Source organism: Amblyomma maculatum, chromosome 8 (assembly GCF_055883805.1).
Source record: "Amblyomma maculatum isolate TAMU_Amacu chromosome 8, ASM5588380v1, whole genome shotgun sequence".
Classification (NCBI taxonomy): Eukaryota; Metazoa; Arthropoda; class Arachnida; order Ixodida; family Ixodidae; genus Amblyomma; species Amblyomma maculatum.
In genome coordinates this window covers 89,308,381-89,331,281 of record NC_139351.1, presented here as the reverse complement: position 1 = coordinate 89,331,281, position 22,901 = coordinate 89,308,381, and the positions used below count along the sequence as shown (strand labels likewise).

Below are 22,901 nucleotides of genomic sequence, written 5' to 3'. Positions count from 1 at the left end.
CTCTCTCTCTCCCTTCATCATCACCAACCGCATAACTGAAATAAAAAGGTCTCGTGCGTTTTGCAGTGCTAGACGACAGCCATGCAGCGCACGTCACTGGATATTCTGCAAAAGACTGCCTTGACAGCATTCACGACGGCTCTTTAAAGTCGCGTATAACTACAGCGATAAACAAAGAAATGCTAAACGAAACTCAGGAGCCGTCATCAGCCGGACCCCCTGCAGGGTGAAAACCTCTCCCATACCACACCAACTAACCCTATCCCGTGCTAGCTGCATTCTCCTGGCCCGACCCCGCTAACTTCTTATCCGCTCATTCTTCCCATTTCTGCTACGCTTGCCTTCTCGTGGAATCAAATTTGTTGCCCTTATCAACGCTTATCTTGCCTTCCCTTCGCATTACATGTCCGGGGAAAAAAAAATGGGCCCCTTTCTTCTATTTTGATTTCCGCTAGAATATCATTAACTCGAGTTATTTCTCTGGCCCACTCTGCACGCTTACTATCGCTTAAAGTTACACCTACCATTTTTCGTTTTATAGCCCTCTGCGTTGTCCTCAACTTAAGTAGAACTCTTTTCTGTAGTCTCCACGTTTCAGCCACATAGGCGAGTACAGCTAAGGTGTAACTGTTGTATACATTTCTCTTAAGGGTTACTGGTATGCTGCTATTCGTGATCTTTAATGAGGCCATACGCTTCATTCATTGGATTGTGGTCACGGAACGTTTGATGGATGGCACGCACTCGGAAACATTTTTCCTACTTCTTTTTTTTTTTTTCTGCACTAAAAATATAACACTCATGTCCATGAGTGTTGTCATAGCTCCGATACATCCATATCCGGAGTGTACACCATGCACTGCACCCGTACCCATCGGTGTACCGGGTGCGGTAGTAATGAAATCTCCTCGTAGATTTATTAATCAAACAGTATTTCTGTAACCCTGTCCTGAGATTACCATATTCGCGCAACTTCCCTAAGTTCATCGGCCGTCCTGCTTAGTGCAGTCCGTTATACTTCTAACTGTATAGTTAGTTTGCTAGCGATGACGTGGAGACAGCAGCCGGCTCTATCGGCCTTGGAAAGTGGGCCGCCGTTTTACTCACGGCAGCTGCATTAGCCTACCGTTCCAGTGACCGCTCGTCGGATTATATACTGTGCACCTGCTCGCTAGGTACAAACAACGGGCACTCTGACATGTGTGCGTTACCGACTGTAACGGACTTTTCGGATACGAGCTTCGAAGTAGGTGCGGTATCCACTGTGGACTGTGGGGGTGCACCTGCTCTTGAAAATGAATAGACGATTGTTGCGCACTCCGAACTCCAGCCGTTCCAAGTGTCACGAGAGGACCCTACCATTTAAAGTTACACCTACCATTTTTCGTTTTATAGCCCTCTGCGGTGTGCCAAATGGCCAAGTGCACATGGCCATATGGCACCCTCCCCCACTCCTTTTTTTTTTTCCCCTTTCGTCTCTGTGAGCTACAAGTGCTTAGGAGTACTTTGTGCTGCTCCTGTTAAGTCACACCTGAGTGCTGCATCTCGACATGCTTTAGGGATGATCGTGGGGCCAGATATCGCTTGGAAACCGCGAGCGCCGGTTTAGTAAGCCCATCACCGCGGTATTAATACACTGCGGCCGGCACGCCCGGCGCCCGTCTCCCTCCTATTGGAGGAAGGAGCGGCAAAAGTGTGAGCGTAAACGAAATGTGAAATGAAAACAAGCTGGCCCGAAACCGTGCGCAGCGTAGGAGCGAGCGTTGGCTTCTGGTGCGAGCTAGGAAAGAACGAGCCAGCGAGGGGGGCTCCAACCTCGTCTTATCTTTTTCCCCCATCCTCGTAAAACCAAATTTGGAGCTCTCGTCCCAAACACCTTGGCCACGCATTAATATGAAAAGTGCCCCCCCCCCCCCACCTTCCCCCTCCACGCACACACGCGGTTGAGGTGTCCTTGAATTGCTATGTGGAATAAAAGGAGGCGAAGAGCCCACGTTATGGTTAACTTTCCAAACACCTTGGCCACGCATTGGTTATGGTTAACTTTCCGTTATGGCTAACTTTCCAATCCTGCCGTGCGGTCTTTTGGTGAGGCATATACTTGGTTGCATGTCTTCTGCTTTGTAACGATTTGCAAGACATTATTATATATGGATCAGCACGTGCTGTATTCGCCTGTGGCCGCGGGAATTCATGAGCACAAAGATTCGACAAGAGTCAGATAGGTGGTAAGGTAGGAGGACTCCTCGAAGCTGGTGGAATACTGAAATTAAACAGCCAATCGAACGAAGACAGATGGCTTCCAGAGAAGCTAAGAAAGCGCAGCTATCTCAAGAAGAAATAGACAGAAAATGTGAATCCTATCGGCAAAAGAAGCTGAAAGTGCAGATACTTGTGCAGAGTAAAATAAAACCACACCGATCGCTGGTGCGCGAATAAAAAAAAAAAAATCTGGAGCCATATAAGCTGCGCCCGGGCAAAATAAATCATAGGGAGCAGGAACAGATTCAGGACGCCTAGGGAAAATGTTTAGGAAAGTAGGGGGGGGGCTCCCCCTCCCCTTGCCCCCCTCTGCGCACGCTTATGTCCGTTGCAGCCGAACACGGAGGACAGATACGAACAGTTGGCGTCCAAGATGCATCACTGGTCTGCGGTTTCCCGTCTTTTTTTTTTTTTTTTTGTGTGTGTGTGTGTGTGTGTGTGTGTGTGTGTGTGTGTGTGTGTGTGTGTGTGTGTGTGTGTGTGTGTGTGTGTGTGTGTGTGTGTGTGTGTGTGTGTGTGTGTGTGTGTGTGTGTGTGTGTGTGTGTGTGTGTGTGTGTGAGAGAGAGAGAGAGAGAGAGAGACCTGATCGCTTATGAGAGTTCAGTTAAGCTATTGTAGTTGCGCAAGAGTTCGTGAACTGCGCAAACCGGACGTGCGGCAGTGCCCTTAGCCGAAACACGTGAAATTGTACGAAATGTCGTCGTTTTGTATTGTTTGTTTTTGTTGTTTTTATTGGTTGTGGACAGCGCGTAAGGGTTTCTGCACATAGGTAGGGGAAGAAATCGATCTGTTGTCATTCGCGGACATTTTATCCGTACTGCCTGCGCAGTCTTTTTCAAGGTTCGTCGAAGTATCAGCACACGATCCACATATCGTTTCACTTAACATTAAAGTACGTACCATATGTCGAACGCACGGCATCTTGCACATAAACAAGAGCTGATCCATGCGTGTCATAGCAGGCAGCTTGAACTTATTCTTTTTATGCATTCATATTTTATCCCTCACAGTAGCTGTCAGTCAAGTGGAAGTCATATGCAAGTATAGGGAAGTGAAATACTGATATCGTTTGTGCTTATCATCTACGGTTAGAAGCAAAGGCGCTAGATGTTTTGTCAGTTTTAAAGTAGCGGTAATATAACGCGGCCGTGTGCCGGATGAGTACTGCGCATGCTCAATTACAAGTCGCGCTTTCACTGGTCTCTTATAGCCTGAGTCGCTTTGGGACGTTAAACTCCACAAAGCAAACCAAACCTTTCACTAGTGGTTCTAAAGGCATCTCTAGCGGGGCTGAAATTCTGACACACCGCGTGCCCCCACAAGCGGCTATTAGGGAGCGTCCCACCTCTCCTGTCAAACAAGTACGCACAATACAAGCGCATGCTTTGTTATCAAAACAGTCGTGTACGGAATGAAGAGAAAAAATCATGCATGGTTGGAGCGTGCATATGCACAAGAGGTGTAATTTGGTGGATGCGTAATCAATGTTTTAAAATAATTCTGCGTCACTGAGTTACGTTCTGGGTAACGAATTCGAAGAGCGGAGATCATCATTGCATTCTGTTGACGTTCTTGAGCACTTGATTAGATTGCAATTTTCTAAATGAGCCAGAGCCGGAAAACGAAACTAAGGCAATATTTAGTTTAAGAGCAAACACATCCACCTATCTTTCCTTTAAAAACACACAGTTGTCACTGAACTTAGAAACATTGCGCGCAAATTGTGTCAAATAAATGATGCTGGTGATGTACGGATCAAAATTAGGAAGAGCCGTTCTGTTTCGAGCGTGGTTTAGTTTGCTCGTTCCCCAGCTCTACTATTACGATCAACTGCGTATATATGATACGAATATATCGGCGGAAGGTCTGAGCCTGGAAGACAATGATAACGCATTGCTCCGCCTAATGTGTTCAGTTGGTCTAGCTGGTAGTCGCTTCCCGAGTCCATTATTGCTGAAGAAATGGCAGGAGCAGGCAGGAAACTACTAGACTAGCAGCTGTCCTGTCTTTGCGTAATGCCTGCGTCTATCATTTAGATACGAATCAATAATTTAAGATGTTGCAGAGGAGTGGAACCAATTCTTAGATCCCACACATTCTAGCTGGTGTACCTTTCCGCAGCCGAAGTGGGTACTTCGGAAAAATTCGTTGGAGGCTCTTAGATCTGAAACATTTCTTGCGACTCTGCATTCATTTCCTTCTTTTTTTTTTCGCTCCTTTCTCTCTCTCTCTCTCTCTCTCTCTCTCTCTCTCTCTCTCTCTCTCTCTCTCTCTCTCTCTCTCTCTCTCTCTATTTTTTTTTTACTCTTTCTACATTTTTCTCCTTTTTGCTGTTCTGGCTCTTCTCTATTTTAGTACTTTTTGACGCCTACAAACTATACCGACGTCCTTGGCTATTTCGACGTCGAATTGACTTTTTAGCTCTAATCAATTAATTACTCCAAAGCAACGAAATTTTGCGCTCGCATTTTTTTTACCCTCTACCTCATACAACGATTCTTTTACCCACGAGTCAATTCATTTCTCGACAAGTAGAAATTCGATTATGAGAACGGAACGGGGTAGGAGCTTCGCGTCAGGAAGAGATATTCCAAAGTTTACACAATAATAGTGATCAAATTATTCGCCTAAGTTTTCAGTGTATGGTGGTGTGAGACAACAATTAAGCGAAATGCATAACCCATACAGCTTGGCAAGCGCTACGGTTTACGAGCATAATTAACACTGGCGTTTTTTTCGGCTGCTACATAGGTGGAGTAATTTTACCGTGGTTCTTTCCCCTTTCTTCGGTGGGCTTAGACCTCCAAAACGGGGCGATTCGGCGGTCATGAAGGATAAGATGATAATACAGGTGATTAGAAATATTTACAGAATTTACTATAATGCAAACTAATGACCCTGTCAAGCGCGCAAGTTAAGTGCACTTACAGGAAGCGCACTTCCTGTACTTCCGAGTGCTTCGAGTCACTTTGGCATACGCGGTGCTAAACGGAAAAACAGAGTGCACTCGCTGTAAAAAATAAAAAAAAAAAATGGCGACGGAAGAACAGCTTGTTACGGCTCGTTTTTTAAAGATGTGCATTAAAAAGAAAACAAAATATTCCAAAATTGATTGCTGCGCATTGAATTTAAATAAAAACAGACATGGCCTATTTTTTGTCAACGTAAACGAAAATTATAACAGCGTATTAAGTGTATTTCAGAAACATTTCAAGTCAAGCCTACGCAGACCAACATGGCGACGTGCGACGACGCAGCGTCTGACGATGATCTGACGCCACTAGAACTGAATAATTTTATAAAATGCTGTTAAATAGCTAAAATGAACTTCTGTGTCCTTTTTTATGCATTACATTTTGTACCAATGAAATGGCTGGCGACGAGGCTACGCACTCGGCTAGATAGTGCGTTCCCCACAACGTACTTCAATCAAAATGTACTTTTCTGCGAGATGCACTCCACTTGCGGCGTTTAGATTGGGCAAGCTGTACTTATAGCGAGTGACACTCTTCGTAAGTGCGCTTCGTAAGTTGTATGACGTATAGTCACACATATATACAACTTCGATAGCTGAAACTTATTAACAAACGATCTCGCACAGAGAAACATGTAGGTGGTGGTGGTGGCAAAACTTTAATCTCGAACAGATACAGGATAGGCGTCAACCTGTACGCCTACACGATGGTCTGGAGCCCTTGGACCCGGGCGGCGTGTTCGGCCTGTCGGATTAAACCTAGCTGAGTCTCAGGGTGTGAGCTCAATAGTAGTCTCCCAAAATTATTCCGTTTTATCATAGATCATATGTACAGGGTCGTCCACTTCTAGCTAGAACACGGTCACTGCTTTTAAAGCAACATTGTATCTGACGCAGGCAGATATCGATGCAAAGCGATGCAAGCACACAGAGACACGGATGTGCTGCTTCACATGGCCAGCCACTTTAGATTACTGCGTGGCCGGGTCGGATGCAATGACACCTTGAAAGCAGTGACCGTGTTAAAGCTAGAAGTGGACGAGGCTGTACCAGATCCGCTTTATCCTGACATAGTTTGCACCTATCTGAGAATTGTTCCGGGTACCACTGTCTTAGGGTAGCTGGATTCGGAAATGTCCTTATTTGTAAGCGCCTCCAAATGCTTTCTTGGATCTTATTTAGTGCCCTATCTGCCGGTAAGTATTCTACCCTGTTTAGCCGATAGTGCTCAGTAATCTCTCTATAGCTGACTAGCATGTCCCTGCTAAGAGCGTACTGAGGGTCAGAGCCTGCCCGGAAGGAGAGACCGCGGGCAAGCTTATGAACTCCCTCATTTCCCTGAAGCTGGGAGTGGGCTGGTGCCCATATTAGCCGGATTATTCTGTCATCCTGACATGTTTTCAATATCATTTTTGCCTATGGAGAGACCCTGTGAAGAATACGTAACCCGTGGAGGCCTGAAATTCTCTCCCGAATAGTCCGAGATGCTCGTGTACCAGCCACCGCGCAGCAGATTGGACAAAGAACAACCGAGAATCGGCAGACGGAGTTCCTATCACCAGAGTGGCTGCAGGAAAGTGGTCGTCACGGAGAAGCTATAAATAAACTCGAAGGCTGCGCTCAACAAACGATGCGTCTAATTACTTTTCGTTTGGGCACCTTAAGTGTAGGTGCTGTGGAATTACGTGCCGAGAACGAAGACTCCGTTACACTATCTACTTATGCTTTGTCATACGTTTTAGATGTTTTATGAACAAGACGCGCCCCAAACTTCGATTAACAATTAATTTATTATTATTATTATTATTATTATTATTATTATTATTATTATTATTATTATTATTATTATTATTATTATTATTATTATTATTATTATTATTATTATTATTATTATTATTTCATGTACCCACAGCCTCCGAGGAAGGGTTGAGCACGACCTCGAACCCAGGGCTTGGCAACAAAGAAACAAATAAAAAAGAACAGTCAGAATACCCTCTCCGCGTGATTCTCTCCTTTCCACTTCCTTGCACGTGCGATTCCCGACCAACGCCTTCCCAACTGAACCGCCGACGCCGCGGCTGTTGGTCGTGTTTGACATATCTTTTTCCCTAATTGATGTCGCTTGACAGGGACTATTGTCAATCGCCGTGTTCGTGGTAGCGTGGCGTCCCGACTATTCTCACTGGCTTTGAAAGGTGGAATCGGCTTCCATCGACGACCCTCCTTTGTTAGGTTCGTTAGGCCTCGTGCGCGCTTCTTCTTTGGTTCAGGCGACTGACAGCCCGCGTGGACAGATGTGTCTTCGCGGAAGAACACCGAAGTTCGGAAAGGACATTATTGTCGCTTCAGACTAATGTAACAATGTCGAAACCGTTAGAACATGCTGTTGACGTGAGCAATTTCGGCTACGTGTGCAGTATAGTTTGCAGCTTGATTCCCGAAGTTTGCAGTATTGGTTTGGTTTGTGGGGTTTAACGTCCCAAAGCGACTAAGGCTATGAGAGACTCCGTAGTGGAGGACTCCGGAAATTTCGGCTACCTGGGATTCTCATGCGAGTCCCGCGACAAACAATTTCTATCGATTTGGTTCGGTTTATAGCTTAAACACTAGGGTTTAGCGTCCAAAAGCGGCTTGTGCTATGAGGGACGCCTTAGTGGAGGGCTCCGAAGATTTCGACCACCCGAAGCTCTTTAACATGCAATGACATCGAAACGCTGCCTCCGCGGTCGGGTTCGCAGCCGCGGGTACTTCACTTCAGTGGCGCTTAACCACTGTAGCATATATACTTTGCTGTATTACGTTTTCCGCTCTGAAGGAAAGAAAAGTGAGTATGCAGCGCTGCGCGACTGCCTCGGAGCTGTTATCTTTTGAAAGCTCCACTCTCAGGCAGGAGAGCACGAGTCGGTATTCTGAATATATGTGTACTGTTCGAGAGATATGAGCGAACATCGAGGTGTACATGTGCTTGTAACAGTAGGAGGAGCCGTCGCATTTCCGATGTCACGAACGCCGTGAACAAGGCGAGCACGAGCAGCTAGTTGCTGTCCTCTGCCGGCAACGAAGAAAGAATCGATAGTGACACGTTTCTAACCATGCGGCTAGGTGGCGCAGCTGTCCCCCCTCGAAGCTAGTTTGTGATTCTCCAGCTGTTTCACTTTCTTTTGCCTTGTAAGGATGTCTCCCGTGTTGTAAGAGAGCACCCAAGTGTCATGCAGGGGGCTTCGCCCCCATTACTTGTACATATAATATTAAATGTTTCTGCCACCACCTCCGCCGACGGCGTTAATCCACTATAGCGCCTCTTCGCTTTCTCATTCTTTTCTCTCTGCCAATGTCCCCCCTTTCTCGTTTGAGAGGAAGGAGATCGCGCTCCTTATTTTTTTTCCCCCTCCTCTATGTTCACCCTCCCTCGTCTCGTGTACCGCAACAAACGGTGTGTGAGCGAGGAAGCGAGGCAAAAAAAGAAAGGGAAGAGGATCGCCGACGTTCGCGGTCTCCCCAGCACACAGGCGTGTGCGGAATACCGTTCAGATTCGCTTGTCGGGATAGTCGTCATATTCCGCGATGCTCAAGGGAAAGGCACCAGCGCCGAGGTAACATTTTCCAGCGAACAGCGCACTTGCTTTGCCGTCGCGGCCATGCACTCATCCCCCGTCGCACCCTTTCGCTTTGCTTCCGTCGCAAAAACTGCGTTTTCACTCCTCCAATCTCACCGCGATGTCGCTGTAAGGAAACACGGGCGATGGAGACTTGAGCGACGGTGTTGTGCAGGTTTTTCGTTGCGGCGTCGAAGACTCATCCTGGTTAGCATATAGCGACGGCGTCTTGGTTTCGCATATAGATGTGATGCCGCGGGATGGGAGCATGGTTTTCCGACGTTCTATAAATGGCCTTGGTCGAACCCGACGCACCGTCTTGTCTTTTTATTTGCGCCCCGCCGTGTGTCGGATCTAACTCGCTCGCGATTGCGACGCCGACGCGAGACGGTGTGTATCTCGCGGTCAGCTGTGCCGCCCCCTCGTTATATGGAGCTTGTCCCGTGTTTGTGTTCTTTGCGGGTGCGAGAATAAATACAGCTCCGAAGCTAAAGGGTGGTGCATATATATATCCCATCTTGAGGCTCTGCGGGAATGAGGTCACTGATTTGTTTCGCGTTTCTCTTGGCTGGCGGGCGATCGAGTCAGCTGGTCCGCGGCTCTGTTTGCCCACACGCGCGAGCACGTATTGGTTCACAACACTGGTCTTCTCCTTGAGGGCTTTATCACCATCAGCTTGCTACCCTGTGCCTTGGGCGGTCGTCGGACTAGTTTATTATTTAACCTCGTGTGCGAACGATTACGTTGAAGAGGACGCTGTTCCCCTCCCCTGCTCTTTCCCTCTCTCTCTCATCTTTTATTCGTTGCGGTGGCTGCATGTTATTGCTGCAATTGCATATTCGGCTGTTCGCTAGAATCGCCGTGCATTTGCGTTGGTGCGTCTTATTACCACTTGTGGCGTCTCATGCAAATGAATTATAATGCTTGCGAAACCATATACCGCCGCTTCTTTCGTACGCGTGTCTTTACGCGCAATTTCAAAACGGGTCAAACTGAAATGCAGCGTGGCGTTAGCAATGCAAAAATAATTATTTTGCATTAATGCATTTGCGAATCTTACACTGTTGACAAGGAGACCGGTGAAATATGTATGGTGGTGAGAATAACACGATGGAGCGAGAGCAGATGGAGGTTAACAGGACTCAGCTCTGCGTTGTTATACCCGCACACCCGGGGAAAGGGAAAGGGACAAATGGAAAGGAGGAAAAGAGAGACCAGAGAAAGTGTACAGTGCACACACAGAAGGGTGGATACACATCCAAGGTATGAACTATAAAGATGTCAAATCACTCCTACACTATGCACTCTGACAAAGAAAAATCACCCATATGTCATCCATGATGTGAGAGTGTAGTGCAAAAAGACGACAGACATAAAAAGGGTACACAACAGAGGCGCTAACTTCAGACTGAAAGAACGTAAGGCGTCCAAGGCAAAATGTGACACGTAAATACTACCAGGCACATGCGTCCAGTAAATAGGGCCCCTGGCATTCTTAAGGAACGTTAATCACTGAGCGGTTTTCGTGTGTTCTTTTCACCGGTTTTCTGGACACATGCATCTGGTAGTATTTACGTGTCACGTTTCACCTTGGTCAACTTACATTCTTTCACTCGGAAGTTACCGCCTGTGTTGTGCACCCTTTCTATGTCTGTCGTCTTTTTGCGCTACACTCTCATGTCATCACCGTTTCCGAATAGCCTAAGTTTCCACCCTTGTGCATCCATATGTCTTACATTCTCCTGGTGACGAGGAGTCCACAACATCTTTGTCCAAACCACTTTTTACAGAGTACCAATGATCTACTGCTGCGTTCCTTTTTGCCGATCGTCCAAAAACAAAAAGCAGCCTGGTGTCATCTTTCACGAGTTCCCGTCAGACCCCGTCACTCGCCAGAGATGGCTGAAAGCGGTGGCCAGAGAAAATGTGTGTCCCAAAGGGGCATCGGCCACCAGCGTCGTCTGCTGCCTTCACTTCACGGCAGATGACTACGTGGACGGGCCCGTCGTCTGCCGCAACCTGAAGCCCGGAGCGGTGCCTTCAGTCTTTCCTGGGAGACCCCCATGTGAACCAGCCCCAGTTCAGCGAGCTGCTAGTGGACGCGTGGTCTGCTTCAGCCTCCTACTTCTTTTTGACTTGTCTTGTTTGGTCGATTGTGAAGTAACCACTCAGGAAATTGCTTTTTTTTTTTTTCCTTCTGTGCCCGAACGGCAAACTTGTGTTTAGTGCACCTAAAGATCACAAACGTTATCCACTCGAGCAACACATATGTAGGTGAAGTACTCGGTCGCAGAGCTTTGAAGCTGTACTGTTTGCTGGAACCGAAATTGCGAATATTTTATTGTGTGCCCTGTGGAGAAAACCTCGAGGTGGTTCGAGTTGGTCTGGAGTTCTTGGCTGCAGTGCTGTTGCAATTAAAGCACTATTTTAATCAATGTACGTGGTAGTTAGTGCACTGTGTGTGCACCTTTTTCATGGCTGCTAGAAAAAAATATTTTCCCTATGCATGGTGACCCTACTAGTTCAGCACAGAAGTGTTTGTGTTGCTTATTGTGTTTTTGCACATTCTACCGTTAGGAACGTAGTATGCTGCATGGTTCTAACTACAGGATGCTTATCTTTTGTCAACATTCTGTCTGTGGAACTACATTGATGTTTATTTGAAATGCATGTGTTAAGTTGTAATGCATAGGAGCTTTCTGAAGTCACGTTTAGGCATGCATATATTACAGGCTTGTAAAATGTATTTATACTCATGTGGCATCATCCACAGCATGAATTACAGTATTTGGCTTTGATTTTTACAGTAATTTTGTCTAAGAAGCCTATTAGCCTGTTACTTTTAAGGACAGTGCAGCGCATGTCTCAAAGCATGATTATCTTTCTCATAATTTCGGTCATAAAGTATACAGCTGCCCTCAATTCTCACATGTGACATTTTCGACAGCTGTACAAACTAGTTACAAACGTCATAGCCATGCTGCAGCTAGGTACTTCGTGGGCCTAGTTACTAACAGTACCGCAACGTTCCGAGCCACTTATCATGCTTCTCATGTGCTGTCGCCAATGCTTCAGAGGATCAAGAAGACGCATGGGCCGGACTTCCTGGAGAACCTGGACAGTCCCACCATGGATGTGACTGAGTTCTTCGAGGAAGACGAGCCGCATTGCTTCGTCTGTTACCTCTCCGTGCCTCCGACGAGCAACGACTACAAGTCCCTGCTCATCTGCCGAGACTGCAACACCAAGGGTGAGAGCCATGGAGGCTAGTGCTTGCAACAGCCCTGTGCCTCTCTTGCCATGTTAGTGGCATTTGGTAGGGTTAGCCACTCACTGTGTTAACGACAGGCACTGTAACCCACGGAGGTATGACTTCAGAACCGTTGCTAGGTGCATAAACTCTCTGTTGGGGTTCGCTGGAGTAAATTAACTACCATGAGGATAAATTAGAAAAGTCCTTACCAGAATTTTGTACACATTGCAGGTATTGCCATATCTCCTTAGCATCAACTGGTAATGGATTATATGTCAGGTACCTAGACAGGTATATGGATCATCCACAAGACTTGTAATTGAAGTTTTTCTCTCTCCTGCTATTCCAGCTTTAACAGCTGAATAGTGCTTATTACAGTAGACAAAAAAACGTTCTGTTCAGATAATGTGAGGCATAAAGGAACTGATACAGTGCTTCGTTGTCTAAATTTTTACTTCTTTAAATGTTCGATTCCCAAGGAGCCAGAACAGATAATGAAGCAACAGCTAAAATACTGCTATTTCTATATCTGCACAAGGCATCACAAGCACTATTCAGCTGCTGAAACTGAAACCATAACAGTATGACGAAAGAAATTCAGTTACAAACGATTTATTTCTTCAGTACAGGCAAATTTCCGCACTTTTGCTGGCTTCCGGGAGAACTATATAAAACAGGCGACTTTTGCAAGTGAATTTTAATGGTCTGTCTTAGGGTTGCATAGAGGAATGATTAATGGAGCAGAATTAATGGCCTATGGGAAGAAGGAAGTCAATCTAATAATTAATTGGTATGACTAGAAAGAGTGCACTTCAGATACCTTATTGATGATCCTTGCAATAAATTACACAAGCTTCAGAAGGCTTACTCATCTAGAAACGAGGTATTAATTGCTAAGAATGCAATGGCATCCAGTATTATGTAATGGTTTGGTTCATAGGGTTTAACACCTCAAAGAGACTCTGAATGTCAGGGAAGCTGTGGTGGAGGGCTCCGGAACTTTCAAATACCTGGGTAGTCGAAAGTTCCGGAGCCCTCCACTACGATGTTTTCTTGCAAACACCATGTTGTGAGCCACTCATAAACTTAAGCAGTAAAAGTAGTAGTCCCCTTGCAGAGGTATGCAGAGATTGCAGGTGAAAAATGTTGGAAGGGGGTTTCTTATATTACTAGAAACAAGCACTTTTTCAGAAAAACACGAGCTAAGTTGGAGAATGATTTCATGAAAAAAAAAAAAAAATGCTAGAAAATATCTCTCTCTCCTTTTTCTGGCCTTAGTGCCTCCAGGCGAAAATCGTAACCGGTTTAAATGGTTTAAGGAATAATTCCCAGTTGATACCAGTTAGATCCCAGTTAGATCCCAGTTGGATCTAACTGGGATCTAACTGGTATCAACTGGGAATTGTTCCTTAAACCATTTAGACCAGTTAAGATTTTCACATATTTCTGCTTATTTAGTGTAATGCGTGTTAATTCCTTGTTATAACACACCTAATTCAGGCAGGCAGTCGTAAAGAACCTGGCTCGTTATTGGTTGTAAGCACTTCCTTGCGGATTATTAGAAGTATGTGACATAATCCATGATGTCTTCACAATCCACATTGGAGAGAGGAGAAGGGCTCTCTCTCCCCAAGGCTAATGTATTTACCCGAGCCAAAGTGCTGGGAGGCTTTTGGAGAGGAGCTCGTGATTGCTCCCTAACTTCACCATCTCTTGTTGTTGTTTTACATTTTCTACACCGGGCAGGAGAAGGTACACAGCTGTTTTCCATATGACAGCTGCTTTATTGAGCTTTGACACTGTTTCAAGTACATGTGCCTAGGCTTGTGACTGATTAAGAAGGAAGAAGTTTGTGCAAGTGTAATTCCTCACTTGCTACGCTCAGTAAGGGCAAAGGTTCAGCATGCCTGACGCGCTTTGGCGTGCGTTTTGTTCCCTTCTCTCATCTGCCAACAGCCCATCCGTCCTGCCTGAACTACTCCGCTGAACTGGCTGCTGCTGCCCGGCTCGCAACTTGGCAGTGTGTCGACTGCAAAACCTGCTCGGGCTGTAACGCGACTGCTGACAATGTGAGTCAGCTAGCTATGGTCATAAACTAACGAGAATAGCTCTTTTATGTTTACACTAATGAGGGAAACATATATCCAGATGTGTGAACTGTGGAGATTGTCATGTTGAAAATTAAGTTCGCTCTGGGTTGAAAGTTGAGATTTTGAGTGTAGCTCGCTTACAGCCAGCCTGGAGATAGTGGATTCTGTGATTCACTCTATGCTGTGAAAAACCTGTGCAAGCTACTACTACAGCAGATAATAAATTTGCAAATCACATTACTGTTTTTAGCCACTCACTTGGTTCTTTTTTTTATATAGCAGACTTCTAAGCAAGATCCACCCATATCACATGTAGAACAGGTAACACTACACTAGACTTGAGAGAAGTGCAGTTTTAACCAAAGAACTGAACTGACATAACATTTAGAAAGGTGTTCATCTTCCTTCAGCTGCTGCAGGCAGTTGAATTGCGCATTTGCATTTAGGCCGCCGGTTTATACACAGCTAACTGTTAACATGCTGAATTAGGTTTTTCACAACTGATTGATGGCTTTCAATCTGCTGCACAAGATCTTTCATGCTTACTGCATAGGGCACGCAATTTGGAGCTGAGGTACATAGTAAATACCGTATGTTTTGCTGTCATAAAGTTTTTAAATGTGCATAAAACATTTTACTTAACTAGCATCCCTTCTACTCTTCACATCAGTATGCATCATATTTTAACACATATACATAATAACACATAACACATATACACATATAATATGTGTATATATACATATACACATATACATAGCAAAAGTGAAGCGTTTTTTGTATTTTTTAATGCATTAGCATTACAATTCTCAATGACCACAAAAGTGTTCAGAAAAAAGTGTGAAGCCTCAGTGGAGAAAAGGCAGAGTGGTGAGGAGGAAGACAGAGGGAAGTGGAGAGGGAGAGAAAGGTAGCAGATGATGGTGTAGAGGGGAGCTCTTGCATGTCACACTGTGAGGGATTGGGTCGGGAGAGCAGAGAGTGGGTGTGGCGGGTTAGACGGTAATTGACCGACGGTCCCTCACTCGCACATTCCGAACGTGCCAGTGCCAGTGGTTGTTCTGCCCGAGGGAAACACCGACGCTAACGAGTACTCTGCCGTATGAATCGCACTGATGTTCAGTGAATTCTCTTTCCTCCGCTTACAGGATGAGCTGATCATTTGTGATGGCTGCGATCGAGGCTACCACATGGTTTGCCACAGGCCCAAGCTGACGCATAGGCCTCAGCGTAAGTGTGCAAGCTTGATTTTCTTTTGGTCAGGTCTTCGTTTTGTGAAATAGTGTCGCCACAAGCCATATAATAACCTCTGCAGGCAAATGGTTGTGCAAGGCCTGCTGTGATGTTACAAAGAAGCCAGCCGGCGTCAAGGTCAAATCTGGTACGCAAATGACAAGTGCCTTTCAGCACAGCTTCAGTGTGCTGCTTTCATCAGCTCATCCCAGGTCGTATTGAGATCCAATTTGGCCGTTTTTCTTGTGTTTACAGAGGTGGACAACTCGGTTGGACTCCCGACACCATGCGACTCCCCCGTGCCTGACGAAGAGCTCAAGCCTTTTGATGGAGAGCATGCGGACTTGTAAGATTTTGTTTTGCCCCTGTATCATCACTAGTGGTCGCAGATAAAGTTAGGCTTTAGGCATGGCATGAAAGGTGCTACATAAGCATGCTTTCAACAGCATAGACTTACTATGTACATGTTGTGGGCAAACGAAGCCACAAAATATGGCACCATATCAAGTACAACTGCAATTCCACATATGGTCGCAGCTCTCTGCTCGATAACCCTCGTGTGACATAAACGTCTCGGCAGAGCATACCACTCTGCCGGTTTTGTAGCTAACATGGCGTGGGTATTGATTTTGGCAGGAAAGCCATGCTATAAAGCAAAAACATGTGAAAGTGGTTTTACTGTAGCCTTCCTGTTAAATATTTCTAGCATTTGAGGTTCTTCCACATTCACGAATGCGCATTATTTTTCACGCACATTTTTCCTGTTTCCTGCATGTTTTGACCTTGTCTCAATAGCTGTTACTGGTGTGATGAAGTTTCTGTTGACAGAAGAGGCTGATTTCACATCAGTACAGCTTAATTACCCCATAATGGCCACTTTTTGTCGTGTATGGCAGTTACCTTTATTACTTATTAACTCAAAAACATTAATAATCCACTTGCACTTGGGTTCGATCCCGACTGCCGGCAGCTGCGTTTCGAAACGGAGACGTGTGCTGTGCGATGTCAGTGCATAATTATGATCCTCAGGTGTTCGAAATTACTCCGTAGCCCTCCATTACCAGCTCCCTTTTCTCTCTCTCTTTCCACTTTCACTCCCACCTTCCTCCCTTACAGCCTGGTTCAGGTGTCCACAGAACAAGTGTGACAGTTACTGTGCCTTTCCTTTCGTGTCAACCAATTTATTGTATCTACTTGCACTTAAATCTTGTATTGCACCCTTCACACAATACTGCTCTGGAGATAACACAAGGAATTTCAATTAAGAAACAAACGTGCCATTAAACTGACCATATCTTCGCTAGTAACTCTAATAGGAGAAGGAAGATTACAGAGGCAAAGCAATAACGGTAGCGGTAGTGAAATATGCCTCAGGTTGGCACCTCGTGTTTTTCATCTGCTGTGCTACAATGGCAAATCCATAATGTCATTCTGTCGTGAGGCAGAGCCCTACTTGTTAACGTGCTGTTCTGTTCCCTAGGTCTGCGTACTACATAGCCTTGGACAAGTACCCCGATGTTGTTCCTGATGCCAAAGACTGGTCTGTCGAAGAGGTCGAGAAGTTCTTGGTGCACGTTGGCTTTCCAGAACAAGCGGCAGTCTTTAGGGATCAGGTGAGAGCCTTAAGAGTTTCGGAGACATGGTAGCTGAGGGTCATTAATCATTAACTGTGTTCCTTGGAAAAGTGCAAATTTCAAGCAAGTTGTCTGCCTGGCAGACTGTTTTGTTAAAAAAGCGTATTTAGTGGTCCTGTGAATCGGAACCGCTAGTGTTCCGGGCACTTCTAAGCTAAGAGGCCTGTTCTGGCCTCTTATCCATGCATGTTTTTGCCGTTGCAAAGATAGAAAGGAAGCATAAAAACAAAAGAAAAAGTAACTTTGAATGGAGGTGGTTTTTCTGAGCCGTTTTAGCACTGTTGAGATTGCAGCTTCTTTTGTATGTTGCTTCTGCAATATCAGTGTCATGGCGAGATACCACCTCTTTGCTTTTCAAGGGAAGATCATGCACACAGTGATGGGGTAGTGGCGGTACGACAAAGGTGTAATCTTTTAATAGAGCAAGCCCATCTTGGGCCAGAGCGCTGTGGCTATTAACATGTTTACTCAGTGCAGGCTGATACTGAAAACTGATTTGCCGAAAAGTTTCCCCCAGAACAGTGGCCAGCACAGTCGGGTGTAATGCCTTTTGTGCCCTTTGAGGGCATGGTGGATGACGCAGTTCTTTTTTTGCGTGTTTTTCAAAACTAGGAAATTGACGGCCGCTCACTACTACTGCTGAAGCGCAGTGATGTCCTGACCGGCCTTTCCCTCAAGCTTGGGCCGGCGCTTAAGATCTACAACCACATCAAGAGGCTGCAGACAGGGCTGCCCAACGGACACCTCTGCTGATGAAACCCGGAGGATCAGTCACAGTGCATTGCAATCGTCATGTTTGTTTTGTTTTGGTTTGGCAGCACATATCGCTGCATTTGTACATAATATATAGTGCTGCTTTGGAACCTTTCGCAATCTGCAGCGATACAGAAGGAATGAGTTTATTGAGCAAATCATTGCTCGGGGCATTTTGCACTGCTTGCCTTTCTTTGTCGATGACGGAAGCCTTCTGGAAGTCTTTAATGATTGTGTTGTGCTGGCATCTGATTGCCTTCAAAGAAAAGCACGCGAGTACTTTTTCCGGCAAAACCAGTTTCTTGCTTGCGGCTGAGATTTCGCTTAGTGTGGCATGTGGACTCTGCGCTTTTATAATTTGTCCAAAGTATGTTGCAGTCGGCATTAGACTGCAACATTTCTTTTTTTTTTTTTTTTTTTTTAATCTTCCTATGACGAAGGATGTTTTGGGTGTGTACTGGCAGATGGCGCCACTACTCTTCATACTGTGAAATCTGCTTCGTTGGTTTGGAGGCATGCTTCAGCATATGTCAGGCGAAACAGGTGCCTCAGCAATTGTGCAGGGGTACATCTTCTGTGTTGTACAGATTCATCTGCGCAAAGGTTGACCACACAGTGCCGATAAAGTATGCGCAGAGGTGATATGGAAGCAGTCCACCCCACAATGTTACATGCTGCTGGCAGCGTATGTATATCGCAAGGGCATACAAATCTAATCCCCTAGCAGTGCTCTCTGCAAGTTGCATACATGATAGTGGCGCAATGTTTAAAGCAATGCTCCAGGACTTCCTGGAAGACATTTCAGCCCTCATTTTATTTAACTAGCCTACTATGTACGCTTTTCTTTCTGCTCATAGCTGTTACCTTTCCTGTTGCATTGACATTATTTCTAACTTATTAAAGACTGCATTGGTTGTGCCCTTGGTTGAGTGTTACGTTTTGCGCTCACCATGTCAGTATGCAGACCTTGCCTCTCTCTTGCCCCCGAGAATCGCTTTAAATATATGCAAAAGCCAGCTGAGAGCAAGGAGCCTTTGTCAAGATGATGGCTTTAAACCCACGCAAAAACGATGCTTCTTTTAGCATTCATGGTTCAGTGTGGAACAGATTGCGAGATTGTGTGACAAATTCGGGTTCTTTGTTTTCTTTCCTTCCTTCAAATAGCTTGTTGGCAAACTTAAATGGAAGGCACCTTTGCCACTTGTATGTTAATCTGGAAGCAAGTTGTCATGCTATCCTGGATAGCATTCCTATTCTTTCTGTTCAGGTTCATTGTGTGAATTATGTACGCCCACTGTCAAAAGTTTATTAGCAAAAAAGAAATTTACTAACAGTTGTTGTGCTTAGCGCAGTAGACATTTGTGGACGAATTCAGAGTACAACACTTCGATGACACACTGCTAATTTTTAAAGCAGTGTGCACTGGGCGCAAAGAAATTCTATTTCTTTGCGATTGTGACAAAGAAATTTTGATTTCTTTGCCACAATCACATCCCTGAAACTTTCCGGACAGTGTGTGTACATATGAGATGCTAGTGTGCTCACTTCTTGTTCAGTTCCTTTTTTTCAGCTGTTTCATTATTTTTGTAAAATAATGGTTCGAAATATACACACACAAATCTTCAGGTTTTTCTCTATAGTTGAGCACAATACGTCTCTGAAAGAGTTGGGATACAGATATCAAAAGCAACTCGCTTTGTATCAGATTGCCCCCGCGTTGCCCTTTGCAGCTGAGAGCGTGTCCTTTCTTCCAATTGTCAGTTCATATACCTACACCAAAGGGAATTTCGGGCTCTTTTGCAGATTGGATATGCCATCTGGGAGTCGGACAAGCTCGCTTGCCAATTTTCATGTGCGGTCTGTTGTGAGAAGGGGAGTAAATGCATTGCATCGCGAATTTCTGGTTGTGCCTGTCAGCGTGTGTGCAAGTGTGAGCTGTAGTCAAAACTTCCGGTGCTTGTCCTGCCTTTTATGTACAAAGTATTTAACAAGGAGTAGTAGCTTCGAGGGATCAAAATGGCTGGCATCAAATTGTTGATGCACTTCATTGTACAGGAAGAGAGACCGTGTTTTCGGGCACTTTGAGCACCCATGCGATGGTTACTTTTGCTTCGTCTATCTATAACCCATGCTTTTAGGATACTGGGGAGAACCGTAGCAGGTTTTTGTCATCAATAAAACGACAGCTGGCATCGCTGGCTATATGAAGGCTTCCATGGCCTTCTTGGCTATGTTTCCACTTTTGCGTTTGCAAGATAGCGAAATGCATCTTTCTTTAAAAGAAACTTTGGTCTGTTACACCACTTCAGTGCAGTTATGCTGGGGATAACATGCAACAGCGTAGGTTTGCTTTTTGTGCACTTATTGTATTTTTGCCTTGGGCAATAAATGTGCACCAAGAGTAGTGACACAAAAATTATGTGAAAGGCAGACATCGAAGCTCATCCGATAAAAGAAATTCTAGGGGGCATTTTGGACCACTGAAGTGCGATGAGGCAAAAGCCTTCGATTGAAACGCCGCTGATTCCTGCTTTACTGCGTCTGCTTCTGTATGCTGTGTGGTACGGCGCTCGAGGAAGTGCCAAATGAAAGGCGTAGCACGGACACCTGTATCGGACTCCCTGCAGGATCAGCTTCGTATATATATATATATATATATATATATATATATATATGCGTGAATCGCCAGGTGATATCATTGGTCATGACCGGATGTGACGTCATGACATCAGTTCCGGGTATTATACGTCACCGGATGCGACATCATGACGGTCACGGCCGATGATGTCACCAGGTGATGTCACAATCACGGGATATCCTGCGGAATCTCGCGAAGAAGTCGCTTCTCGCGGATGGAAACTTGTTAGCCTATAAAGGCTTTCGCCTTAAAAGACATCTGATGGTGTACCTACAACTGGCAGTAGGGACACTTTTCTTTCATTTTGTACTCTTTCCTAGTTTATCAAAGCTGTTTTCTGCTATATTCCTGTCAGTTATGGCTGCCGGCGGATAGCGCGACCCTCTTTCTAGCTCCTGTCTGCGTCATGTTGGGAAATGTCCCATCAATCTAGGCCCACTTCACTTTCTGCTCTGTGTACCTTCATACTTCAGTTTTTAGCTCAGTTTCAAATTGCTTGTTTTTCTTGCTCACCAAGAATTCCTGCCCGTGGCTTGGAATCAAACGTTGGTGGTGCCCATGGCTCTGCATCTCTTTTTCTATGAGAAATCAAAATTACTCCTTGCAAACCTTGCATTTAACAGTAGAGGTTTAAATTCTTTGTTTCAATCTTCGTCACCAACATCCAATGGAGCAGGCAGAAAGGCGAAGCCACGACCACACAGCACACACAGATTTATCTTTTCTCACAGTGTAGTAGATATCTTGTGGATACCGGCATGTGCAATAATCAAGACAGTGCTGACATGTTTGCATAGATCATAACCTTTATCTCGTGCTGCTCTAACTATTGTCGCTATGGCACGAGTGCTCAAAACACGCCAAAGTTTTAGACAGCCGCCATTTCTGTCATGTGAGAAGCTCTGTCGCAGTGGTTGTAGACTGAGAGAGAGCCTGCTCCATGCCGTACTTGAAGCTTGGTTGTCCTAGGCTGCTGTATATAGAAGCTAACAAATCATTGCATGCGTTTTACTTTCAATCTGTGCATAGTGTCTTGAGTGAGTTAATGCACACGATGTCGAGCCCCCTTGTGTGAACTGTGTCATTGGTATGGTATACTGCTCTTCTGGAGCGAATTTCAAAATGAAAGCAGCTATTTAGTGCCGTAGCTTATTGCAGACAGAATACATGACAGCTGCCTGTCACGATGTCAGGTATTCCTACAACTCTGCAAGCATTTGAATGCAAGACTGGGCAGAACTTCCTGTTCTGTTTCTCCATGGCCTTCAGAATTTATGTGCGGTAAGCAGCAAGGTCTTGTCTCTTACATGTAATGCTCATTTAGTTATAGTACAGCCAAGGTACCTGCAAGTGACATAAGATAGTGCTGCTAACCGATTTCTGATCGAGCATTGGTTCTATCTTGCACCAAGAGCTGTCTTGCATGCCATTGTTTGCATCTAAGCTTTGTCTGCTGGTCACCAGTGTGAGTGCTAGACCTGTGCGGGAGCCATTACGGCAGTAGTTTGTACAAAAAAAAAAAAAAAAAAGAGGAAAGATTATCATTATTGTATTATTCCTTGTGAGATGTGAGATTTGCCATGCTTGAAGTGGCCTTTCGTTTTATTCGGCATGTATTTGTTGTCTCGTGTGCCATTGAACAATTGCTCTTCATTGTAGAGACTTGTCATACACCTCGCCATGATGGATTGAGCATTGTATAATAAACCAGGAGTGTTGGAAATAAAGTTTGTTGAATAAACTTGTTTCAATTTCTTTTGACGATGAATGGCTGACTGATGATGGTTGCTCTGGAAAGTGTGGCAGCATTACACCAGCCTTGAATGTTTTTACACATTCTGTGAAACTTCCAGCTACCAGCTATATTTGGAACAGTGTAGGAACATTTGGAACATTAGAAAAGTAAGTAAAAAGGAGGTTTGAAGGAGAGACTAGTTTTGGCATTCAGTGGCTGGCTGTCAACTCCGCATAGCGTTATGCCACCCGTACTGATTAAGACAGGTTTTAGCACTCAATTCCTAAGTCTTTGTCAGCTCTTCACAGTGTTTATCCACCCTTACCTACCTGATGGTGGCCCTGTCCAACTATTCAAAGCTTGCTAAGAGGTTCTCAATAAAAAGCACGCAGTCTCAAATTCTGCAATGATCTCCCAATAACCCCAACTCTCAGTGTAAACTGATCAAAAGCACTTCATCAAAACCAAGGATATTCCATCTGTTAATTTCACCTTTGCAACATTCAAATTTCCAGTTCTGCTTAAATTTCAAGTCACTACATTAGTTAACATATGTCCAGCTTGAAGCCACCTTGTAAAAATGGGATGCCTAGATGATTAGTGTCGAACAGTAGAGGCCGAGAAAGAAGAATTTTACACTTTTAAACACTGCATTAGTGCAAGGAATGAGGGCACACATGAGAAGATTAGTGAAACTGAAGGATTTGAATAAAAGGACATAAAACATTAGTA

General features: G+C 45.0%; 1 protein-coding gene across 1 annotated transcript in view; it reads left to right on the top strand.

The window, feature by feature from the left end:
• Positions 1-22,191, top strand: part of LOC146181761 (histone acetyltransferase KAT6B-like) — a 32,534-nt gene extending 10,343 nt beyond the window's left edge. The window contains exons 2-8 of the mRNA XM_084576765.1: positions 11,909-12,083; positions 14,043-14,155; positions 15,325-15,406; positions 15,492-15,557; positions 15,665-15,755; positions 16,890-17,022; positions 17,656-22,191. Of these exons, the coding sequence (XP_084432891.1) occupies positions 11,909-12,083; positions 14,043-14,155; positions 15,325-15,406; positions 15,492-15,557; positions 15,665-15,755; positions 16,890-17,022; positions 17,656-17,796 (801 nt within the window). The 3' untranslated portion in view covers positions 17,797-22,191. The remainder of the gene's footprint in view (positions 1-11,908; positions 12,084-14,042; positions 14,156-15,324; positions 15,407-15,491; positions 15,558-15,664; positions 15,756-16,889; positions 17,023-17,655) is intronic.
• The last annotated feature ends 710 nt before the right edge of the window (positions 22,192-22,901 follow it).